Genomic DNA, 19,186 nt, shown 5'->3' on the forward strand with positions numbered 1-19,186 from the left:
GTAGAAGTCAGAGGACAGCTGTCAGTTCTCTCCTTCCACCATATGGGTGTCTTGGGGGTCAAATTCAAAACTTACCAGGATTAGTAGTAAGTATCCTTAACTCTTTGAGCCATCTTATCAGCAGCCCTTATGTCCTGGTTTTTATACCCACTTTTCTTAGCAATGGTCTTAAAGGTCTCAAAAAAGTCTATACAAAATATTTTGAACAGTCCAGAGCAGAAACAAAATTGTACACACTGTCATCTCTGACTATCTTTTGCCCAACAGTGAATTTTTTGTGGTTTTTCAGAGTTTAATGTTTGGTCTTGTTTTTAGTTTACTGGTCATACTAATAGCAGAAATACCCTAGCACTAGTTAACTGCTTGCTCAAAAAGCCAAAACTTTGGCATCAATGTAGAAATAAATAATGACCTGGCAGGAGCTTCTTTAATGAGTTAATACAAGTAGGTAGGATCACCTTCCACTGTGTTCCACCTTGGAGGAAGCCTGCTCTCAGTGGGAACAGGGTTTCTTAAGAATCTCTAGGGTAGGGTAGGGGTAGAGGGTCGAGAGTCTGTGGATCAGGGGCCTCTTCCCACAGAGGGCACAGTAGCTCTCAGACAGGATCTAGTATAATTCTGTTCCTGTAAGCTCTCCAGACTCTTAGGTACAAGCAAGCTTGAGAACCAGCACTGCTGACAGTTACCCTCAGAGCTGACCTTTAGGACATAGGTTAAATTGGAAGACACCACTAGACCCCTCCAGTCACAAAGACCTGACAAAGCTACCCTGTTTCCTTAAAGCCACATTCCAGGTTTCCCTCACAGAGTGCCAACAGCAACTCTGTGGTAGGCTAGAAATACAGGAAAATTAAGGGGTGAGGAGAGGCAGAAGCTCCTCACTCTGAAATCTAATCTGCCTTTTATACTGATTGAGGGTCAAAAAAGCTCAATACAACTAACAAAGCCAAAATCTCCCAGAGAAATAATCATGTTTTTTCTAAAGATATCTCAAATAAGATGTTAAAAACTAATGAATGAGGTCCACTTGGGGCCAGAATATCTGAAACTTTGTGAGTTTTATCATTTTAATGTACATCTTTCTCACTCCTAAATCTAAACAATGTACTTCATAAAAATCCTCACTATTTTATCTACAAATGGGAAATATTCAATGTCAGAGGAGTAAGTAAACCTAACCCATGTATTTTTATTTGTTTTGAAACTTTACTTAAATTTTAAGCTTTTCTCACTCTTTAAACCTGGTCAGTTACAACCTTTGAGCAATGTATACTGGCTCAGTCATAAAACCTTGTATGTAGCCAACTGTGACGTTCTTAAAAGCCACCCTGTGTACTGAGTGCACAGCATCCTTTTCCTATGTCCCTAGCTAAATACTTAATAAACTCACTTACTTTACCCTGGCCCTTGAAGCACTTTCCTGTGACCTTGTTAAGGATCCAGATGTGGACCACTGAGAAGAAAGGGAGATCCTGGGGCTCTAGGAGGCAGAGCTGGTACCAGCTCTCTGCCACCACTCATAATTCAGTCAAGCACATACCTAGCTTCTCGGGAAAATAGTAGCTTCCAAGCCACCACCTTCTTCCCCATGCCCTTCAGACTGAGAACAGGAAGTTCACTTTGTATCACATTTGTTTTTTTAACCATACCTGATGGGGGCCATGGGAGGAGCAATTAATATAGTCCGGTTTAAAATGATAAAAGGACATACAGTATTCATCAGTATTCATCCCTTTTAAAGTGGAGTGTTCCTAGTGGCTAATGTGCCAGGTTCAAGACAGGGGACTCCTGGGGAAAGACTGACCTAGAGCATGTAATGACCTCTCTGTCCAGGCAGCTTGAAAGCACCCTTGCTCTCTCACAAAATGTCTCTGAAAGTATGCTCCTTGAAGATATATGCTTTTTTTTTTTTTGACAAGGATCTTAATAATCCTTGAGATAAATAATCAAAGAGCTTCTCTTATCCACTCTCTCCAAGTAAAAGGTGAAATAGTCAGGAAGATCAACTTAAACAGTTTCATCTAGGCTAACTGTCCTACACAGGCAGGACGAACAGGGTCAAAGCTGAATGGTGTTCTCCAGAGCTTCCTCTGATCTATATAGCAGGAGACTGGCCACTCTAAGGGCTCAGATGAGGCCTGTGGCAGGCAGAATATTATGATTAATTTAGAAATGAAGTTATCATTCTAGGACTCTGTGCCCTTGACCCTAGTCAAAGGTTGCTTAGCTGGCCTTGAGAACCCAACACCATGAAGACCCTGGGAGGAGGGAAACCATTCTGCCTAGAATTTTAGGTAGTAGTCACTTAAAGCCTAAAGAAAGGGGGTACTCTGACACCCAAAAAGATGTCTCAGATGGAAGTAGGGATGCAGGAAGTAGAGGTGTCTGTGCCTGTTGACAAATGAGAATGACAGGTGGGAGCTCTTAACTGTAAACAAACAGCTTCATCACCCTATGAGGTGCTCAAGTGGGTGACTGGGCCATGAAGCTGGTGAGAAGGGACATCAAGTCTAAGAAGGGGACTCAGACCTGCCCCAGTTCCCATGGAACTGTCACTGCCATTCATAGCCCTCTTGAACTAGGTTCCTGAAAGCAAAGTACACTGCAGAGTCCTTGGCAGGAGGGGCACACAGTGGGCAAAGTGACAGGGGCACAGAGGGCAAGAATACAAAACAGGCTTCAGAGTCCCAAAGGTAATTTCTTGAGTCAAGTTTTGCTACATGGATGCATTGCTTATTAAATATAGTTTTAAGCCTTTTTACAAGCCCCCATGCCTAATTTTTAGCCAAACTTTAATGAAGCTGTTAACTAAGAGTAATACAGGTTAACTAAATAAAACTTTGCACAGCCCTTAGCTTGGCACAGTTTGTCCTAAATTCAGGCCGAGAACTGGCAAGAAATAGCCACTGGCATCCTGAATTTTTAAGTCTAAATATAAAATGACAGCAAAGCCTCCATTTTGCAGAGAGCAAGCCCCAGCAACAACCACCTCTGGGGCAAGCTGTTTCCTTATGATGAACCAAACCGAGTTGTCTTTCAAGGAAGTTCCAGGCACTCTCCAGAGAATATGAGTTGTCATATTCTCCCTCTTTACCTCAAGGAGGGGGTACAGTTCTCCATTGTCCAGGCTCCACCTTCCTGGATGGCTACATCAATGGGCACATGGCTCCCCTCCAAGCTAAACTGAGGAAAGAGAGCCAGCAGAGATAGATGTATCCTCATGAGTATAAAGAAGTATGTGAGAACTCCTCAAAAACAGAGGGCAGTATGTATACCTAAATGCTCAGAGAAAGCCATCACTTTCCCACATCAGATTCCAGAGCTAGGGAAGAGCTCCTACAGCTCAGGAATCCTTCGGAACAAGAATGGAGAAGCCTTGAGACTAGACCCGTGGAGTCAGATGGATCAGCCTACTTTCTCATGGGAGTTTTGAGTTTCAATTTCCAGCTCTGTGGGACTGGTCACTATTACTTCCAACACAGCTCTGTGCCATTACTCCACCACCTCCTGACGCTGTGTCTCCCACAGGCTGGCCACTGCACATAGCACTAGATTGTATCACAGCATGGTACAACAGCACCCTGGAACTGGTATAAAAACTCCAGCTTCCAGCTCATACATCAGGAAATGAGAGTATACAGAAGTTAGGCAGTCAGCACAAATCACACAGCCTAGTGAGTTTAGGGATCTGTTCAGTTCTGGATTTTACTAATGCCAAAGCCTGCAGCACTCTGGAAACTCTGGGATGGCCAGGATTTTGTTTATATCCTTGGAGCTAGCTAGTATTTTTGTGCAAGGCCCATAATAGAAATGAGATAAACACTTGTGTGATATTTGAATGTGTAAGCTCTCTTGCTAGAGTGTAGAAGTGTTTTGACTCCATAAGGTTATCAATTCAAAGACTGGTCCTCAGTGTAGTGATGTGGAGAGATGGTAAGGCCTTGTGGAAGTTCATTAACAGTGCTCTCCTTGGAAGGAATTAAGGTTAGAAATCCCTGAGTTAGTTCTCTTCAAATAAAAGTTGACTTAAAAGCATGAATCAAATCTTGAACCATTATATGTCTTCCTCTCTAGCTATGTGATGTCTATTCCTGGGCATGTTCCCACCACTGTGGGGCCATCTACCATAAGGCTGAGGAGAGCAACATGACCTTGAACAATAAACCTCTTTTCTTCACAAAATTATCCTGCCTTGGATATTTCCTTACAATTAAAGGGGGGGGGATAGGAATAGTTAATGTTTCCTATTATAAACTTATCACAGGAAGAAGCAAGTGGCCCCAGGGCAAAGAGCTTCCCTTCCTCCAGCATCTTCCACATGACTATAATGGTAGTCTTTTAAGAAAACTGCTATCAACCTATTACACCCTCCCCCATCAACCCCTGCTTGTTCAAAGTTTCCAGGACTTGTTCCAGGTACTATTCACAGATCTTCTGATCTGGCCAGATAGGTCATCCTGATCTCCTGAATGAGCCTTGCATTTTGTGTCCTTTGCCTGTTATTGGCACACCCCTTCCTGTTCTAGCTGTCTGCATCCTCTCCATCCAGAAGGACCTGACTTCTCCAGTTTGCTCTTTACCCAGCTCCCCAAAATCCTTCCCAATTCTCAATGTCCAGACCAAGAATGTTATTCAGATGCCTTCCTACATAGCTTCTCACTGTCACTCCTGCCTGCATGTGTTCTAAGTTTTCATTAAAGTTTCTTTTTGTTTTTAGAAAGTTTTATTTTCATGTTTGTCTGAATGTATGTACATATACCACACGGGTGTACAGATGCCATAAGAGAGGGATGGATCCCCTGGAACTAGATTTACTCACAGCTGTGAGCTGCCATGCGGGTGCTGGGAAGCACACTGAAGCCCTCTATAAGAGCAGCAAGAGTGCTCTTAACCATTGGGCCATGTCTCCAGCCCTCAGATTAAAGTCTCTGTCTGCTATCACCACTATCATTATCCCCACCATGGAGATTCTCTCTACACACTCCCTGTGGATGCCACTGGACCTCCTGCATCCTGACTATCTCCACAGAAAATGTCTTACCTGTAGTATCTAGATTGCAAGTATGTAGAGCAGACAGCTTTGGATACATGACTAGCTGAACCAAAGTCAATGACCTTCACTCGGTATGGTTGTCTGGATGGATCCACCAGCATGATGTTTTCTGGTTTGAGGTCAGCATGGATAAGACCCAGGCTTTTGAGTTTCATCAGGGCTGTGGCTACCTGCTGGAGGACTGGGCGAATATACTTGAGGGGCAAGGGACTAAACTTGTTCTGTTTCAGAAAGTCATAGAGGTTCTGCTCCAACATCTCAAAGACTAAGCATGTGTGGTTCTTGTGCTGGAAGCACTCATAGGCCCGCACAAAATTGTAGTCATCAGCACTCTCAGTGCTCAGCCGGGCCAGGATGCTCACTTCAATCTGGCCTTGTCGGGCATAGGAGGGGTGGTTCTTTAGGATCTTAATGGCCACAATTTCATTGGTGCCCCGTTTCCAGCACTTGACCACTTGCCCAAATGTCCCTCGCCCCAAGAACTCTAAAACCTCATAGGTGTTGGTCATGGAACACAGCACTTCATGCTGCACCAGCTGGTAGTCCCCTTCACTGTTGGAGCCACTGTTTTTGGAGGTGGCAGTGGATGTGGTGGCAGTGGCTACAGTGGCCCCGCTGGCATTATTCTGAATCATGGGTGGATGCTCTTCGATGATCTGCACGCTGCTTGTGTTCTCAATCTCCTCACTCTTGCGCTTGAGTCCACATTTTTGGTAGGTGTCAAGGAGGCTCACAGTGCTTCGACGCATTAGGTTATGTGGTCCACCGAGGACTTGCCCGGTGACAGAAGTGCTACTTGCTGATGTTACAACTATGTGTCCAGTACTTCCTGGGAAGATGATGGTCTGCTCGTAAGGTAGGCTTGGGTTTGGGATCGGCAAGGAGGTGCTGACGGTTGTGGAGGCTGGCTGAGAAGGTGGTATGTTCTTGCTCTGGCTGTACACTTTGCTGTGGGAGCCGTACCCAGTCATGTCCCAGTTGGAACTTGGCTCTACTTTTAGTTTCTTCACACTACAGAAGGCACTTGATTGAAGGGTGTGAGGGGAGAAAACTTGCACATGTGAGGCCATACCTAGAAGGGAAGAAAAAGGAAAGATAAATTCTTGAGTTACTCCTTCAATAATAAACTGAATCGATTCATTTAGGCTCAGATTGTTCTTCTACTTGGAAAGAAGCTTGAGGACTGGGGAGATGGATCAGTAAGTAAAGCACTTCTGCCGAAGTGTAAACATTTGAGTTCAGACCCCTAGAACCCACGTAAATTGGGCACAGCCACGTGCAACTGTAATCTCAAAGCTCCCATAGCAAGATAGGTGACAGAGACAGGAAAATTTCCAGATCATGGGCTAGCTAGCCTGGCGGATGCAGCAGTGAACAGCAAGAGGCCATCTCTCAAGCATGGTAGAAGGTAAGAACCTAGACTTGTCCTCTGGCCTCCATACAGTTCTTGGTCTACATGTGCACATGCACATGCACACAGATACATGCATGATGATTTAAAAATTCAGCAGCTTGAAAAAACAAATCGATTCCACCCAGAAGCACATTCAAGTCCCCTTGTTTGTGAGACCTATGGTTCCCATATTCTGCCATTAGATCTACCAGCTTTAGGAGGATAAAAGACTCCTAAAACAGAGTCAAGAATAGTCAAGAATCAGATACAGAAGCAGGACTTAGTTCATCATTTATTTCTTGTAATTATACTTGTAACAGAAACCGATTCTCCATTTCAGGTTGCATCTTACTAAATCTGAAGATTATATCAAGTATCCCAGGTAAGTGTTACATACTTAGCACCTCCATGTAGTCAGCTTAGACTTGTCAACAGATGGCTATAACCAGGTTCACTACTCTTAAGAAGCATGCTCTTGCACAAGCCCTATCACAGGGACCTCTCAGATCTTCTGTGTTCTGAATGAGACATACTACATATCATCTGGTATCTTTGTCATCTTGAATTCTATAAGGCTGAGTTGATAGATTATTTGGTGTTTGGCTGGCTTAAAACATGTATCCCTTTTCAGAAAGGGCCCAGTAACACTATTTGTGGTTTCCTAGCTCACTTGTTTTGTCAATACAAGCAGTAATAAATTTCTTTTAAAAACCCTGAGATTTTAGGTGCTGAGGAGATAGCTTTGTTGGGTAAACTGTTCACCATGCAAGCATAAGAGACTAAACATGATTTCCAGCAGCCACATATGCAGATGGGGGAGGGAAGAATTGGACATGGCTTTGTGCACCCAGCTCTGAGGAGGCAGAGATGGTTGGATTCTTGGGGTTTATTGGTCAGCCAGTCTAGCCTAATTGGTGAGCTCTAGACTCACTGAGAGACCTCATCTCAAAAACAAGTAAGATGGAAGGTAATTAAAGGAGGCCCAGATGGCAACCTAAAGTCTGTATCACACTCGCATAATGGAAGCTGAGAGAGAAAGAACTATGACTTCATACTTGCAACTCAGATAATCTTAAAACTACTTAAGACCTTTCTGAAGTAGCTGTACAACTTATAATTATGGTGATACTGGAAACTTTTAAAATGTGATATACAGACTAAGGAAAAAAACACTACAGTGACAAGAAAGGAAAACCCCTTAAAGGTACAAGATGAAACAAATACCAATTACCTTCTAAGCTGCCTCTGATAACCATTTTGTGTGTGTGTGTGTGTTCATGTATATACATGTCTGAGTGTGCATGCACTAAGTGTACAGAGGCCAGAGGTTGATAACAGGTTTCAGTTGCCAAAGTTTCAGAGAAAAGGTCTCTCTGCTGAACCTGCGGCTCACCAATTCAGCAAGACTGACTGACTAGCAAGTCCCAGATCTTCCTGTTTCCACGTCCCCAGTGTTTGGGTTACAGACGCCTGGCTTTGTAGTGATGCTAAGGATGGAGCTCGGGTCTTCATGCTTACGTCATACTGAATGAGCACCTCCCCAGCTCCATCGCCACTTCTTACAATAGCACTTAGAAGGTGAAGAGACTGCCAAGCTTTACTGATACACATCTAGCAGCTGCTCTCTGACCCCCAACATTGTCTAGAGTGTCTACAGAACACCTCCCTTTTAACGCCATCATTTGTCCCCCAATCCTCCCTCTCTTCAGTGGATCCCTACCTATCTTGCCCAGAATCCTGAGGTCAGGCTCACATTCTGCTAGTCCCCTAATCCACAGTCTCCCATGTTTCTATAGAATCCTGCTCCTGCCACTTCTTTTCCCCTTGAAGCTATTGATTATCTCTGTTTATTGGGCCAAAGTCTCTAGCTGGTACTGAACAAGGTTATCCAAATGTATCACTGACCTAACCTCTCCCTCTGCCTTCAAGTGTGTGTGCATGCACAAGCTTCCAACTTACAATGCAGGAAGAGTAGCAGTCGTAGCCCCCTCTTAACTCCTTCCTTCTTACCTGTAAATTATGCTTTGTGTGCTCTTCTCTTCAATGCTCACATTTAATCCTTCTCCAACATATTCAAATATCATAGACCTGTGTTCTTAAGGGAAATAACTTCCTACTTGCCTAATCCAATGTGTCTTTCAGCCCCTATTCTCCTTAACCTCTCCGCAACATCTGACACTGCTGACCAGCACATCCTTCTTGATGTTCTTATCTGCTCTAATGTGAGTCTGTAACTGCCTTCCTCCTCCAATGGCTAATTACACCCCTCTTCTTCCTCCTTTAAAATAATGCTGGTCCTCTCGGTATTCTGTTTCCTCTGGAAAGCATCATTCATTCAGACAGTTGAAGCAGTCATCTCTATGCAGGCAACTCCCACGTGCTTATCATGAGCCAAGTTCCCACTTGAATGTTCCAGTAATATTATTTCTGTCTCCTACTACATCAAAAATGATCTTCAAAAGCTGAACTCCTTGTCTTTCCCCTAAAACATGGCCATCTAATGCTCCGTTCTAACATTTCCATTCTGTTGAAAAAGTATTTATCCAGTTGCTTGGTTCCCAAACTGTATTTACCTTGATAAGTCTTCACTACCTCAACAAGCAAAAGATACTCAGTCTTGACTGATTTCTCCTTCCTTTAAAATGTCTTTTTAAAATTAAAAGTATTTAAATAACTATATAAGGTAAAATGTTTCATTTCCAACTCTTTAATTTCTGTTCTTTTTGCCACTCCCATAGCTGAAATCCTTATTACTTTCCAAAAGTAAATACAGGAACCTGGCCACTGGGATGATCATTAACATGCCTGTATCTGGCCAGTAGATTTGTCTTACTACATAAACCTCTGAGCATTGCTCCTCTGTCCAAAAGCTTCTGGTGACTCCTTGGTGCCCAGAAGATAAAGCTGAAGAGTTGACACACGTCTTGATTCCCAGTCAATCATCTAGCTTCTCTTCAGCCATTGATTTTCTAGAAGTCTCAACTCTAGACTGGCCCCACCCCTCTTCCTGGACTAGAATGCCTCCTGCACTTGCTTCATTCACTACCCTGTACTTTTTGCCTTCTGCCATGAAGTCATTGTTTCTCTCAACTCATCTAAAGACCATGCAGTTTAGAGCCCCAGGCCTGAGCTTTTGAGACAAGGTCCCATGTATTTCAGGCTGGCCTCAAACTCACTATGCAGGCAAGGATGTCTTTGATTTTCTGATCTTCCTGCCTCCATCTCCCCAGTACTAGGATCACAACTGTGTGCCTGCACACTTGGCAAGTTGTTTCTCTTTTATACTATTTACATGTTTAAGCCATGTTTCCACAACTAGACCGCATTCTGGCAACAAGGACTACAACTGTCCCTCAGCCCTTTGTTTTGCCTCATACTTTGTGTTTTCCCATGGCAGGTCAAGCTTACAGTGCATGCTGACCACTGCTAATAGAAGAAAACCTGTAACTGCTTTGGCACTAGTCACTCACGTCTAAAGAAGCAGACTTGACTAGAAATTAGAGACAAATCTCTAATTTAACCCAAATAAAGACTTTTTTAAAAGCAAGGGAGAAGACCAGATATGGTGGTACATGAGTAAACTTCCAGTGACTGGAAGGCTAAGAGAGAAGATTTAAGAACTGGAAACTATTCTAGACCACACATTAAGACTCTGACTCAAAACAAACCAATACTCTAGAATGAAAACACAATACCAAAGTAGAGGCTGTTCAGCTCCTGTGCTGGGCTGGACAGTCATGCTCTGCCTGTGCTCCAGTAGCATGTGCTCTGACTTCCTGGAGGTCTGGTCTAACCCTAAGCACTACTCTGAATCTGCCTTTACTGTGACTCCATGGGTCAACAGAGACTTCCCTTCTGGTTTGAAAGCTGACTCCAATCTTGACCTGGGTACTATGACTAATATGCCTGTGTATGTCTGACATGATTATTGCTTGACATGATTATTTTGATTAGTTATGCAACCATACTTTTCATCTACTTTTATGTCAATATCTTCCTAATACAACATCACAGAAAGTGGTTATTCTCTATTTATTAACATCACTTAAATATTCATATAGCTACACATGCTGTAAGCCAGGTAAGTCCAACCTGTGGCCTGCTGGCCTCATGTGTTCCCATACACTTATGAATGTGGTCCAACACATTTGCAAATGATATTTTGTTACAATGTCAAAAGGTCTGATACCCTTGAAGTAATACAGAAAAGAGCAGTCCTTGGCTTTAAGCTACCTATCCCCAGAAGAGACTAAGCAAAATTAACATCTGTTTCAGCTACTGTCCCTTGACTGTCTCCTGCCTCTCACTCAAGTCACTAAAGGAAAGTAGGAGGGAAGAAGAAATAAGCTGATTACACACAAAGCTTTGGAGGCATTGGTCCCTGTCCTCACTAAGTTCTTGGTAGAGAAGCCACATTGCACAGTGGAATTTTACAAAGGGGAAGAGGGTAGCTTATGACTTATTTGTTATTGGGATGATAGCCAAGGGTCACAAAACTGTGGAAATAATCACTGGCTGCCTTGGGTGACAGATGCCCAGGATCAGCAAGGAGACCTACATGGCTGGAACCTCTCTGTAGCCATCACTGTGGCCAGCATCTGCCTCAGATTCTGGCTGGGGTTCCTGTGGTCACAGCTGAGGTCAACAGCCACTATTCCAAGAACTAGACCTAATGTTTCCAATAACCTTTTTACCTTTGTTCTATGGCACAGTCCATTTTCCTGTGAGAAGGAGAATGTTCAAACAAAATATAGCTAAAGAAAGTCACTTATGATGATTTTTAAGCCCTAAAATTTTTATAACACTGGTAGCTTTGTAGCTTCATTTTAAAATAATCTCATGTCCATAATCAAACTTATGTCTGTACATTTTTCTTTGGAAGTATTTTTTGGAACAAACCTTCCTGATTAGTTTAGCTCTCTCTGAGTCAAACCCACAACCTTTGCCACTCCATTTGTTCAGATCCCTAAGGCAAGGGACAGAGAAGAGGGTGGGAGACCTGTATGTTTTCCACTCTAAAGGAAAAGCTAAATGTTTCCTCTCATTTCTTTATGGCCTGACCCCTGTACTCTTCAAGGACTACTGACCTTCTGTACACACAAAATAATAATAGTAATAACTTCCCCTCAGAAACGGCAGGGGCTGACTAGACATCTTCAGTTTGATCCTATACAAATTTCAAACTCTGTATCACCTCTTGGGCTCTCAGAAGAAGACTTGGCTTGGACTTCTTTTAGCAAGGATAGGTTTTTAACTCCCTGAAGGGCAGTATGGAGGGCCCAGGGAATAACACAATAAATCTGCAATAATTACACCTGCTCCTTAGAGGCATAGCCCATCCAAATCTTTCTATAAAAGCCTTGGTGGTCTTTCAAGATAAAACACTACATAATGGTTGTGTATCCAATGATCGCTGAGATATAGGGTGAAGTGTCTACAAAGGAGTACTCTTACTATCATGCCACTGGCTCTTGAGCAGGCCAAAGGCATGAGCACTGAACACGTCTTTCCATGTTACTGGGCTTATGGACAAACTACCCATAAAAGAGATTTACTTACAAACTCAATAGAAATTTAGCTAACTTACATCTCAACTGTATGTAATAAATTCCTCACTTCATGACAAATAAAAAGTAGTGCCTATAAACCTGATTAAAAACAGTCACACAGAATTACTGTGAACATTTTAAGTCATTCCTTATCACTACAAAAAAGATGGACTGTCTCATGTACCAAACAAACCCAAAGGTTTCAATGCCTTTTGACACTCTCCTTGTTTAAACAATGAAGATTAACTGCTCCTTAGGCTCCCCCCAAATGCCCATTTCACATTAAAACTTATGCATAATAAACCTGTGTTTCAAAATACTATTTTCAAAGCATTTGCCTTGTAGTCTTTATATGGATGCCATGGATGCCCACAAACTCAATCACACTTGATTCCAGCCCCTGTATAAAATCATGGACCATTCTTCAGGTTGTAAATCACCAAGTACCCAGTACGCGCATGACTCTGGGAGGGGTGTCTTTGAGAGGGTGAGTGAGCATCTTTGCCTGAGACAGCCTGATTATCGTGGTATGCTCACCCCATTAACACATGCCCTACACAATCTCCTTCTCACCCAGGAATGAGTTGAATGCCATGTGGTGAGCCCGTGGTGTGGGCTCCTGGAATAGGGGCAAAATCAAACCCTGATTTGAAGCTCAAACCTGAGTAACTCTGTGTAGCTTGTTGTCTTTCTTAGTCTTTGAGGTTCAATAAGAAATTCTTTCAGAGTTATAGACAACTTTTTCTGCCCCTTTGAGTCGGAGTCTTGCTATACAGTTCAGGCTAGCTTCAAGTAGGACCATCTGGCCTTCAGCTCAGTATTGGGATTACAAGTGTTCGTTGTCATACTCATCTAAGAAGCTAAAAGTCTTCATGATCTTGAGTTTTAACTTACTATTTTTGAAAACGACATTTGTTAAAAGATTGGGTTATTTAGTGTATTTTCCTAACGTATTTGCTTAGCTTCTTCATAACTTTTTATTTCACAATTGGATGAACTAAAACGTTGCTTCACATGTGAGTACACTTCCTTTCCATTTCACCAAATTATCTACTGGAAGATCAGACTCTGCCGAAACTATGGGGATACGTGATACATATGATTAATTGTTTTCATTGAACTTGATTTCACTGAATTCAGCAAAGCTCAAGAGAAAGAATTATAAGTAAAAATAGGCATCATTTTTATCAGTATTTAAGGTTTAATTTAGGCTTGGCAGATATGAAATAGATTGCCACTCAAAATCCAGTTATATAGTTAAAAAGAGTAGAGTCCAGATCCCCATAAGAGGTCCCAACCTCCTCACTTCCTAAAACCTTCTAGGCATGTACTACTCCCTGAATGATGGGTATCTGATGGAAGTTACAATGTTACTTTGTTTCCCTATAATACATAACTCAAAGAGTTCATTCCCATACCTAACATAATACCTTGCAATATTCTGCACGTAAGATATAAAATAAGTTCAAATAAATCAATGTTAGAACTATATGTCTATGGCTGAGCATGGTAGGGTATGCCTTTAATCTCAGCACTTGAGAGGCAGCGGTATATAAATCTGAGTTTGAGGCTACCCTGGTGTACAGAAGATAGCCAGTGTTACTCAGAGAAATCCTGTCTCAAAACCTCCCACTCCTCCTCAAACACCTAGAAAAGGGTAAATTTGTATAGCCCTTGATAAACTTGTGATTATTTAATGCCTCAGAGGATTGAAGAGTATTAGAAAAAAATTCTTCATTGATATACTACAAAATATTCATAACTGTAGTAATTATTCTGTGTGTCAAGTTTGTATTTTTAAAAAGTGTGAGGCAATTTCAGGTTACCTGTTTCTAAGTGACAGATTTTCAAAACAGTGTGTACTAAATATCTTTTGGGGCTTTTATATCATTTTCAATCAGAAAGTGTTTATGCACTAGTTGTATAATGTTAAATACATGATATAATTCCACCAGAGCAGTGTAAAATTAACCACAAGTCCTTCAGAATCCTTGCTGATAATGACAACAGCAATACAATTGTAGCAGCACTGAACATTTGGAAAATAAACTAAACCAATCATCAGATCTGTATTACAGGTCTTCTATATAGAAGACTGGCATGAGGCAGAAGGAAAATACAAAACCATCTATGGCATTACCATTAGCTGGGCATGGTAGCACATGCCTTTAATCTAAGGAGGCAAAGGTAGGCATATCTTTACGAATTGGAAGCCAGTACAAAGTAAGATCCCATGTCAAAAAAACAAAAGAACAAAAAAAAAGACATCACCATTGACCTAAAGGAGCTTAAAAATCTCATAGCATCATTAAATCCTATGCCAATTTAAAAGGACAACTGCCAAATTAAACAGCACAGCTGAGAGAAGGAATCACTCAGGTTAGTCAGGCAAGATTTGACAGGAGGTGAGCTGTGATTCAAGAGATGGATGACCTTTCAAAAGGTGAGGCCGGCGTTCCAGGTCTTACTAGGAGGACAGAGCACATCAGACTCAGTCCTCAGGAAGCTTCTGCTTTGCTTGGAAACATCTGAAGCACATTTGCATATGAGTAATATATAGACAAATGCCAAGGCAATCATCTACCTCCACTGGATACTGCGTACCAACTGCCCCCTTACAGTTCTGGTGGCTCTACTACTCTAGAAAGACTTCTAACCATGCAAAGTGGCTCTGAGAGCCAGCTCGCCCCTGACTCGTCCCTTCTCACTCTGTTACCACATGGAATTAATCACTTCTCTGAGACTTTCATGGTCACCCCTGCTCTTTTCTGGACTCCGGGTGCTTACTCCTCAGGACTGTGAGGTAAAGTGCATTTCTCCTACTGAACAGAGGGTAAATGTGCTTAGGGAGATGACGTAAGTTGCCCAAAGTCACTTTGCTACTAGCAGGGTTGAATTTGGAACTGAGGTCTGCCTAGATCTCAATTCATATCATTACTCGAGCTTCTGCTTCATTTGTTTGGTTCTTGAGTTAGAAGAATGGAACATGAGGCCAGGAGAGTAGCAACATGACAGATGAAAGCCAAAAAGAAAAGAAAACAGATCTACATTACAGGACAGAGCTGACTATATAAACCGTAATGGATACCCACAACAATGACCATGGTGCTTATCATTTGTGTCTCCTCTGGTCAGGATGACATTTGAGAAATGTTTTAAAATTATTTTTAAAAATAAATGTCTCTTTTAAGAAACAATTATCTGTTTTTAAATCTGCAGTGGAACAGTGGCCAGTACACTGGTCTTGAGTAAGAAGCCTTAGACTAAGTGACCGGGAGAGGTTGCATGGCGAACAGGAAGGTTGTCACAACAGCCCAGAGGGGAGGGGAAGAGAACTGAACCAAGGAACTGTCTGAGAAAACAGAAAGAAAGGGGAAAAGATATGAAAAGACAGTAAGATACTGACAAGTTTCAAACCACAGGATGAAGGATGGAAAGGATTCAAGTGTTTGAGGGGTGAGAAGAAGTGAAGTGAAGTGGTAACACGGGGGATGGAACACGCTGTCCAACTTTTTTCTTGAGAAGAAGAGGATAGAATGAGTTTCCAATAAGTTAAATAACAATCACTGGATAAGCCTCCTGTCTCCACTTTCCCAGTGCTAGGATTACATGCATGTGCTCAGCTTGATGTGAGTACTAGAAAACTCAGGCCCTCATGTTATACAGCAGGCATTTTACCAACTAAGTCCTTTCCAGTCCCAGGTTGACCCTTGAATGAAGAAGATCAACCATTTAGAAACGAGAATGGAAACCAATAGGATGAGCTAAGCCTGCATAGGATTAACCAATAAACCAAAGACAATGGGATAGGTCCAAAATATTGAAAGACAGAATGTGGACAGATATCTAAAGAATAGACACGACAAAGAAAGGCTCCTGTGCCGAGACTCTGGAGAGTTACTGCTGATTGTAAGAGCCTAAAAAGGCTGCTGCTAGGTGTCAGTGACAATGAAGAGGCTATGCTACACATATCAGGGAAAAAGTCAGGAGGAAGAATGGACACTGTGGCTGCAGACGCTGAAATGTTGATGAGAATGGAATTCATGTGAGCAATGCTGTTTCCCAGGAGAAGCAATCCTGAAAGTCTAACAGACGCCATGTACAGTGATCCTTGGAGGGACAGACAGGATGTCAAATAGAATGCGGGGGACTCAGGAGTCATGGGGAAAGCCAAGAGTGAAGTGAAACACACAGTTAGGGGATTGGTCCAGGAGGATGGAAACAGAGGAGGAGTGACTGGGTCTGGCTGGGAATGTGTCAACAGCCCTCCTTTCTCCGAGAGGTCAGAGGAGAAAGGAGGAGTACCCTCCAGGGAAGAGATGCAGGCACACCACATATGCCCCTTGCTTTTCCAAGAAATTTAATTCTCTTAAGAACTTTCAAAGCTTTCTGTTATTATCTGCCATAGGCTATGACTCTCTAAATTTTACCATAAGTTGTATTTAATTCAGAAAACATTTTCCTCTGCTATTTGAAAAATTCCTCAGACACTTACCAACTTATGGTTTCACTATTTGTCAAAAAGCAGCCCTTCTTGGTGTTCAAACTCTTTTCTCTTCTCTTTCTGAAAGTTGTTAACCTTACCCACAACTACAAACCTTTCTTTAGTGACTTTTTGTGAATCCCTATATTATCCTTGCATAAAACCAATGTCATGCCAAGCCGGCACTTCTGTGCAGTGGACAAGCACCTGCAGTCTAGAATGGCTATCTCTATATGTCGGTGTTCACAAACAGTCTGAGTACTCACCTTGGCAAGGCCTGGGAAGGTAGCAGAGAGACAGCACTTTCCTACCATGTGTAAGAACACTGAAAATAGTAACGATACATTCCCAGCAGTACAACCAATCTGGATGACTACTGATAAGAAGCACATGTTTCCCAGTCTCTATAATAAATATTCAGCAACAAGAAAAGGAAAACAAGTTTGTGCAAAACAACCACAAAGCCCCTTTTAAAACTAGAGTTGCAATGATGGAGACTTATTTGAAAACAAACAAAATGCAAGAATAATGGCATGTGTTGCTTGAGACAGGCAGGGTCTCACTGTGTGGCCCAGGATAATCTAACACTCACAGTTCCCTTTCCTCAGTTTCCTAGAATTACAGGCACAGATCACCAAGCCTGGCCAACTAACAGAAAGTCGGGAGCTGCTAAAATAGGCATATTCATCTGGTACAGCTCCTTAAGAAAGCACTGAGGCTGGTGGCTGGCTGATGACAAAATAGCATATCTCACAGTTCTACAGGCCAGAGGACCACAATCAAGGCATGGGCAGAGTTGGTTTCTCCTGGAGAAAGGAGGAAATGAGGTATTCCAAGCCTCCCTGATTAGCTTTTACATAGCTATCTTCTCCTTGTGTCTCCTGTCCTCTCTGTATATACGTATGGTCAGATTTCCCCTTTGATAAGGACATTTGTCATACTGGATTATGGTCTACCCTAAGGAAGCTACTTCTGAACACCAAGAAGGGCTGATTTTTGACAGAGGGAACCAGTAAGTCAATAATCTCTGTAAAGCTCTCTCTCTAAACAAGGTCGTATTCTGAGGTTCTAAGGGTCAGGAATTCTATATATGAACTTGGGGGCACAAAATTCATACAGTAACTATAAGTTTAAGAAGGTCAAAAGCACTTTACTAAAATGTAATGTTGCCAGGTTGACAGGACATTTAAAATAAAATAAAATAAAAATACACCCTTTGCTTTTTATCCTTTGAGGTAAGATGCTTCATTTTGTGCCTTCCCTGGATCCTGCCTTAAATAACCTGCAAGTGTATTTCAGTCACACGTATGAAAACAAGAGCAAAGTGGTTACACCAAACTGAGTTCCGCAGAGTTAGTCGTCGAGTCTGGAGGAGGCCATACAGAGCTCTATCTGTACATGTGAAGAAACCAGTGCAGTCACTTGTGTATCAAGGACAACAGCAAGTAGCAGGTTAAAGACATCAACAAGAGATTTGGGGTTCTAAATCTGAATGTGTGGCACAAGTCTGAGGCCTCCGGGAAGTACCTCTAACGGACAGCTGTGTGTAAGCTGGGGCTTAGAGGGTCTCTCTTCATGCTCACTTTGGTGTTAATGGTAATAAGCCTCGGAAGTCTCACCTAAATTGTCCTTTTTGTCCAAAGCCTAGCAGTTTTTTTCCCAGATTTGCATTTTGTTTCTAAGCAAGGTTCTCAAAAAGATAAACTATCAATTAAACAAACAAAAAGCAGCAAACATCCACAAACTGTAAAAACAACAGTAGCTACAGTTGAAATCCATGTAAGTAACACCTCCCAAACTCCAGAAGGCTTTGGCCCCAGAATGTTCTAAATCAGAATGGTCACACATGTCATGGGCTAGCTTCAGGTGTTGAGTCACATATCTTCTCAAAGTTTCCTCCCTGATCCCATCAGCCCCTCCCTGCCACTGGCAGGTGTATTGTCCTCTGTGTGCCAGCAGCTCTCAGTCCATAGTGATCACCTCAGCAACCCAGACTTACAGCAGTCACTGAGGAGTTGGCTGGTAAGGTCAGTCAGTCTCACATGAATTATGCTATTCCTTAGGAATGTCTTATAAATTAGAAAGTGAGATGGTGTGAAGAAAATTGGATACTCCGAAATGTTTGCTTATTCCATGTTCAGTCCACTACTGAGTTGGTTTTTGGTTTGTTTGTTTTTTTTCCAAGCTTATTCAGAAAATCTGATACACTCAGAAGCAGAGCTGGGGACATGATCTATGCATTCCCGTGGTGGTGTCTTCCATTATGGTACATTTTTTCCCATTACTATCTGTTCATCAAAAGGGTGTACTGAATTTCCTACCCCCAGCAGCTGTCTATGAATGTGGCCTTATTTGGAAACAGGATCTTTACAGGTGTAATCAAATTAAGATGAGGTCATTAGAGTGAGTCCTAGTCCAACCTGACTAGTGCCTTTATAAGAGAAGAAAAGTCCACATAATGAGAGAGTCAGAAACTGAATGCAGCTGCAATGTAAGATACACCAAAGACTGCAGGGCTCACAAGACCCAAGGAAGAAGAGAAAAGGGTTCTACATGGTGACATCTTTATTTCCCATCTGCGGCTCCAGAACTGCAGAAGCTAACATTTCTGTGGTTCTCAGCCACCTGGCTTGTGTTATTTTGTTACAGTAGCTCTAGGAAACAAATACAGTACTCTGTAATACAATTCAGGATGTATTTCACTGAGG

The 19,186-nt window shown here is 42.3% G+C and overlaps 1 protein-coding gene across 3 annotated transcripts in view; it reads right to left on the reverse strand.

Moving 5' to 3' along the window:
• Hipk2 (homeodomain interacting protein kinase 2) overlaps window positions 1-19,186 on the reverse strand; it is a 189,469-nt gene that overhangs the window by 127,401 nt on the left and 42,882 nt on the right. For all 3 annotated transcript variants that reach the window (XM_028768462.1, XM_028768463.1, XM_028768461.1), the window contains exon 2: window positions 5,042-6,125. In XM_028768462.1, the coding sequence (XP_028624295.1) occupies window positions 5,042-6,125 (1,084 nt within the window). The remainder of the gene's footprint in view (window positions 1-5,041; window positions 6,126-19,186) is intronic.

This window comes from Grammomys surdaster, unplaced genomic scaffold (genome assembly GCF_004785775.1).
Source record: "Grammomys surdaster isolate TR1022 unplaced genomic scaffold, NIH_TR_1.0 186, whole genome shotgun sequence".
Lineage (NCBI taxonomy): Eukaryota > Metazoa > Chordata > Mammalia > Rodentia > Muridae > Grammomys > Grammomys surdaster.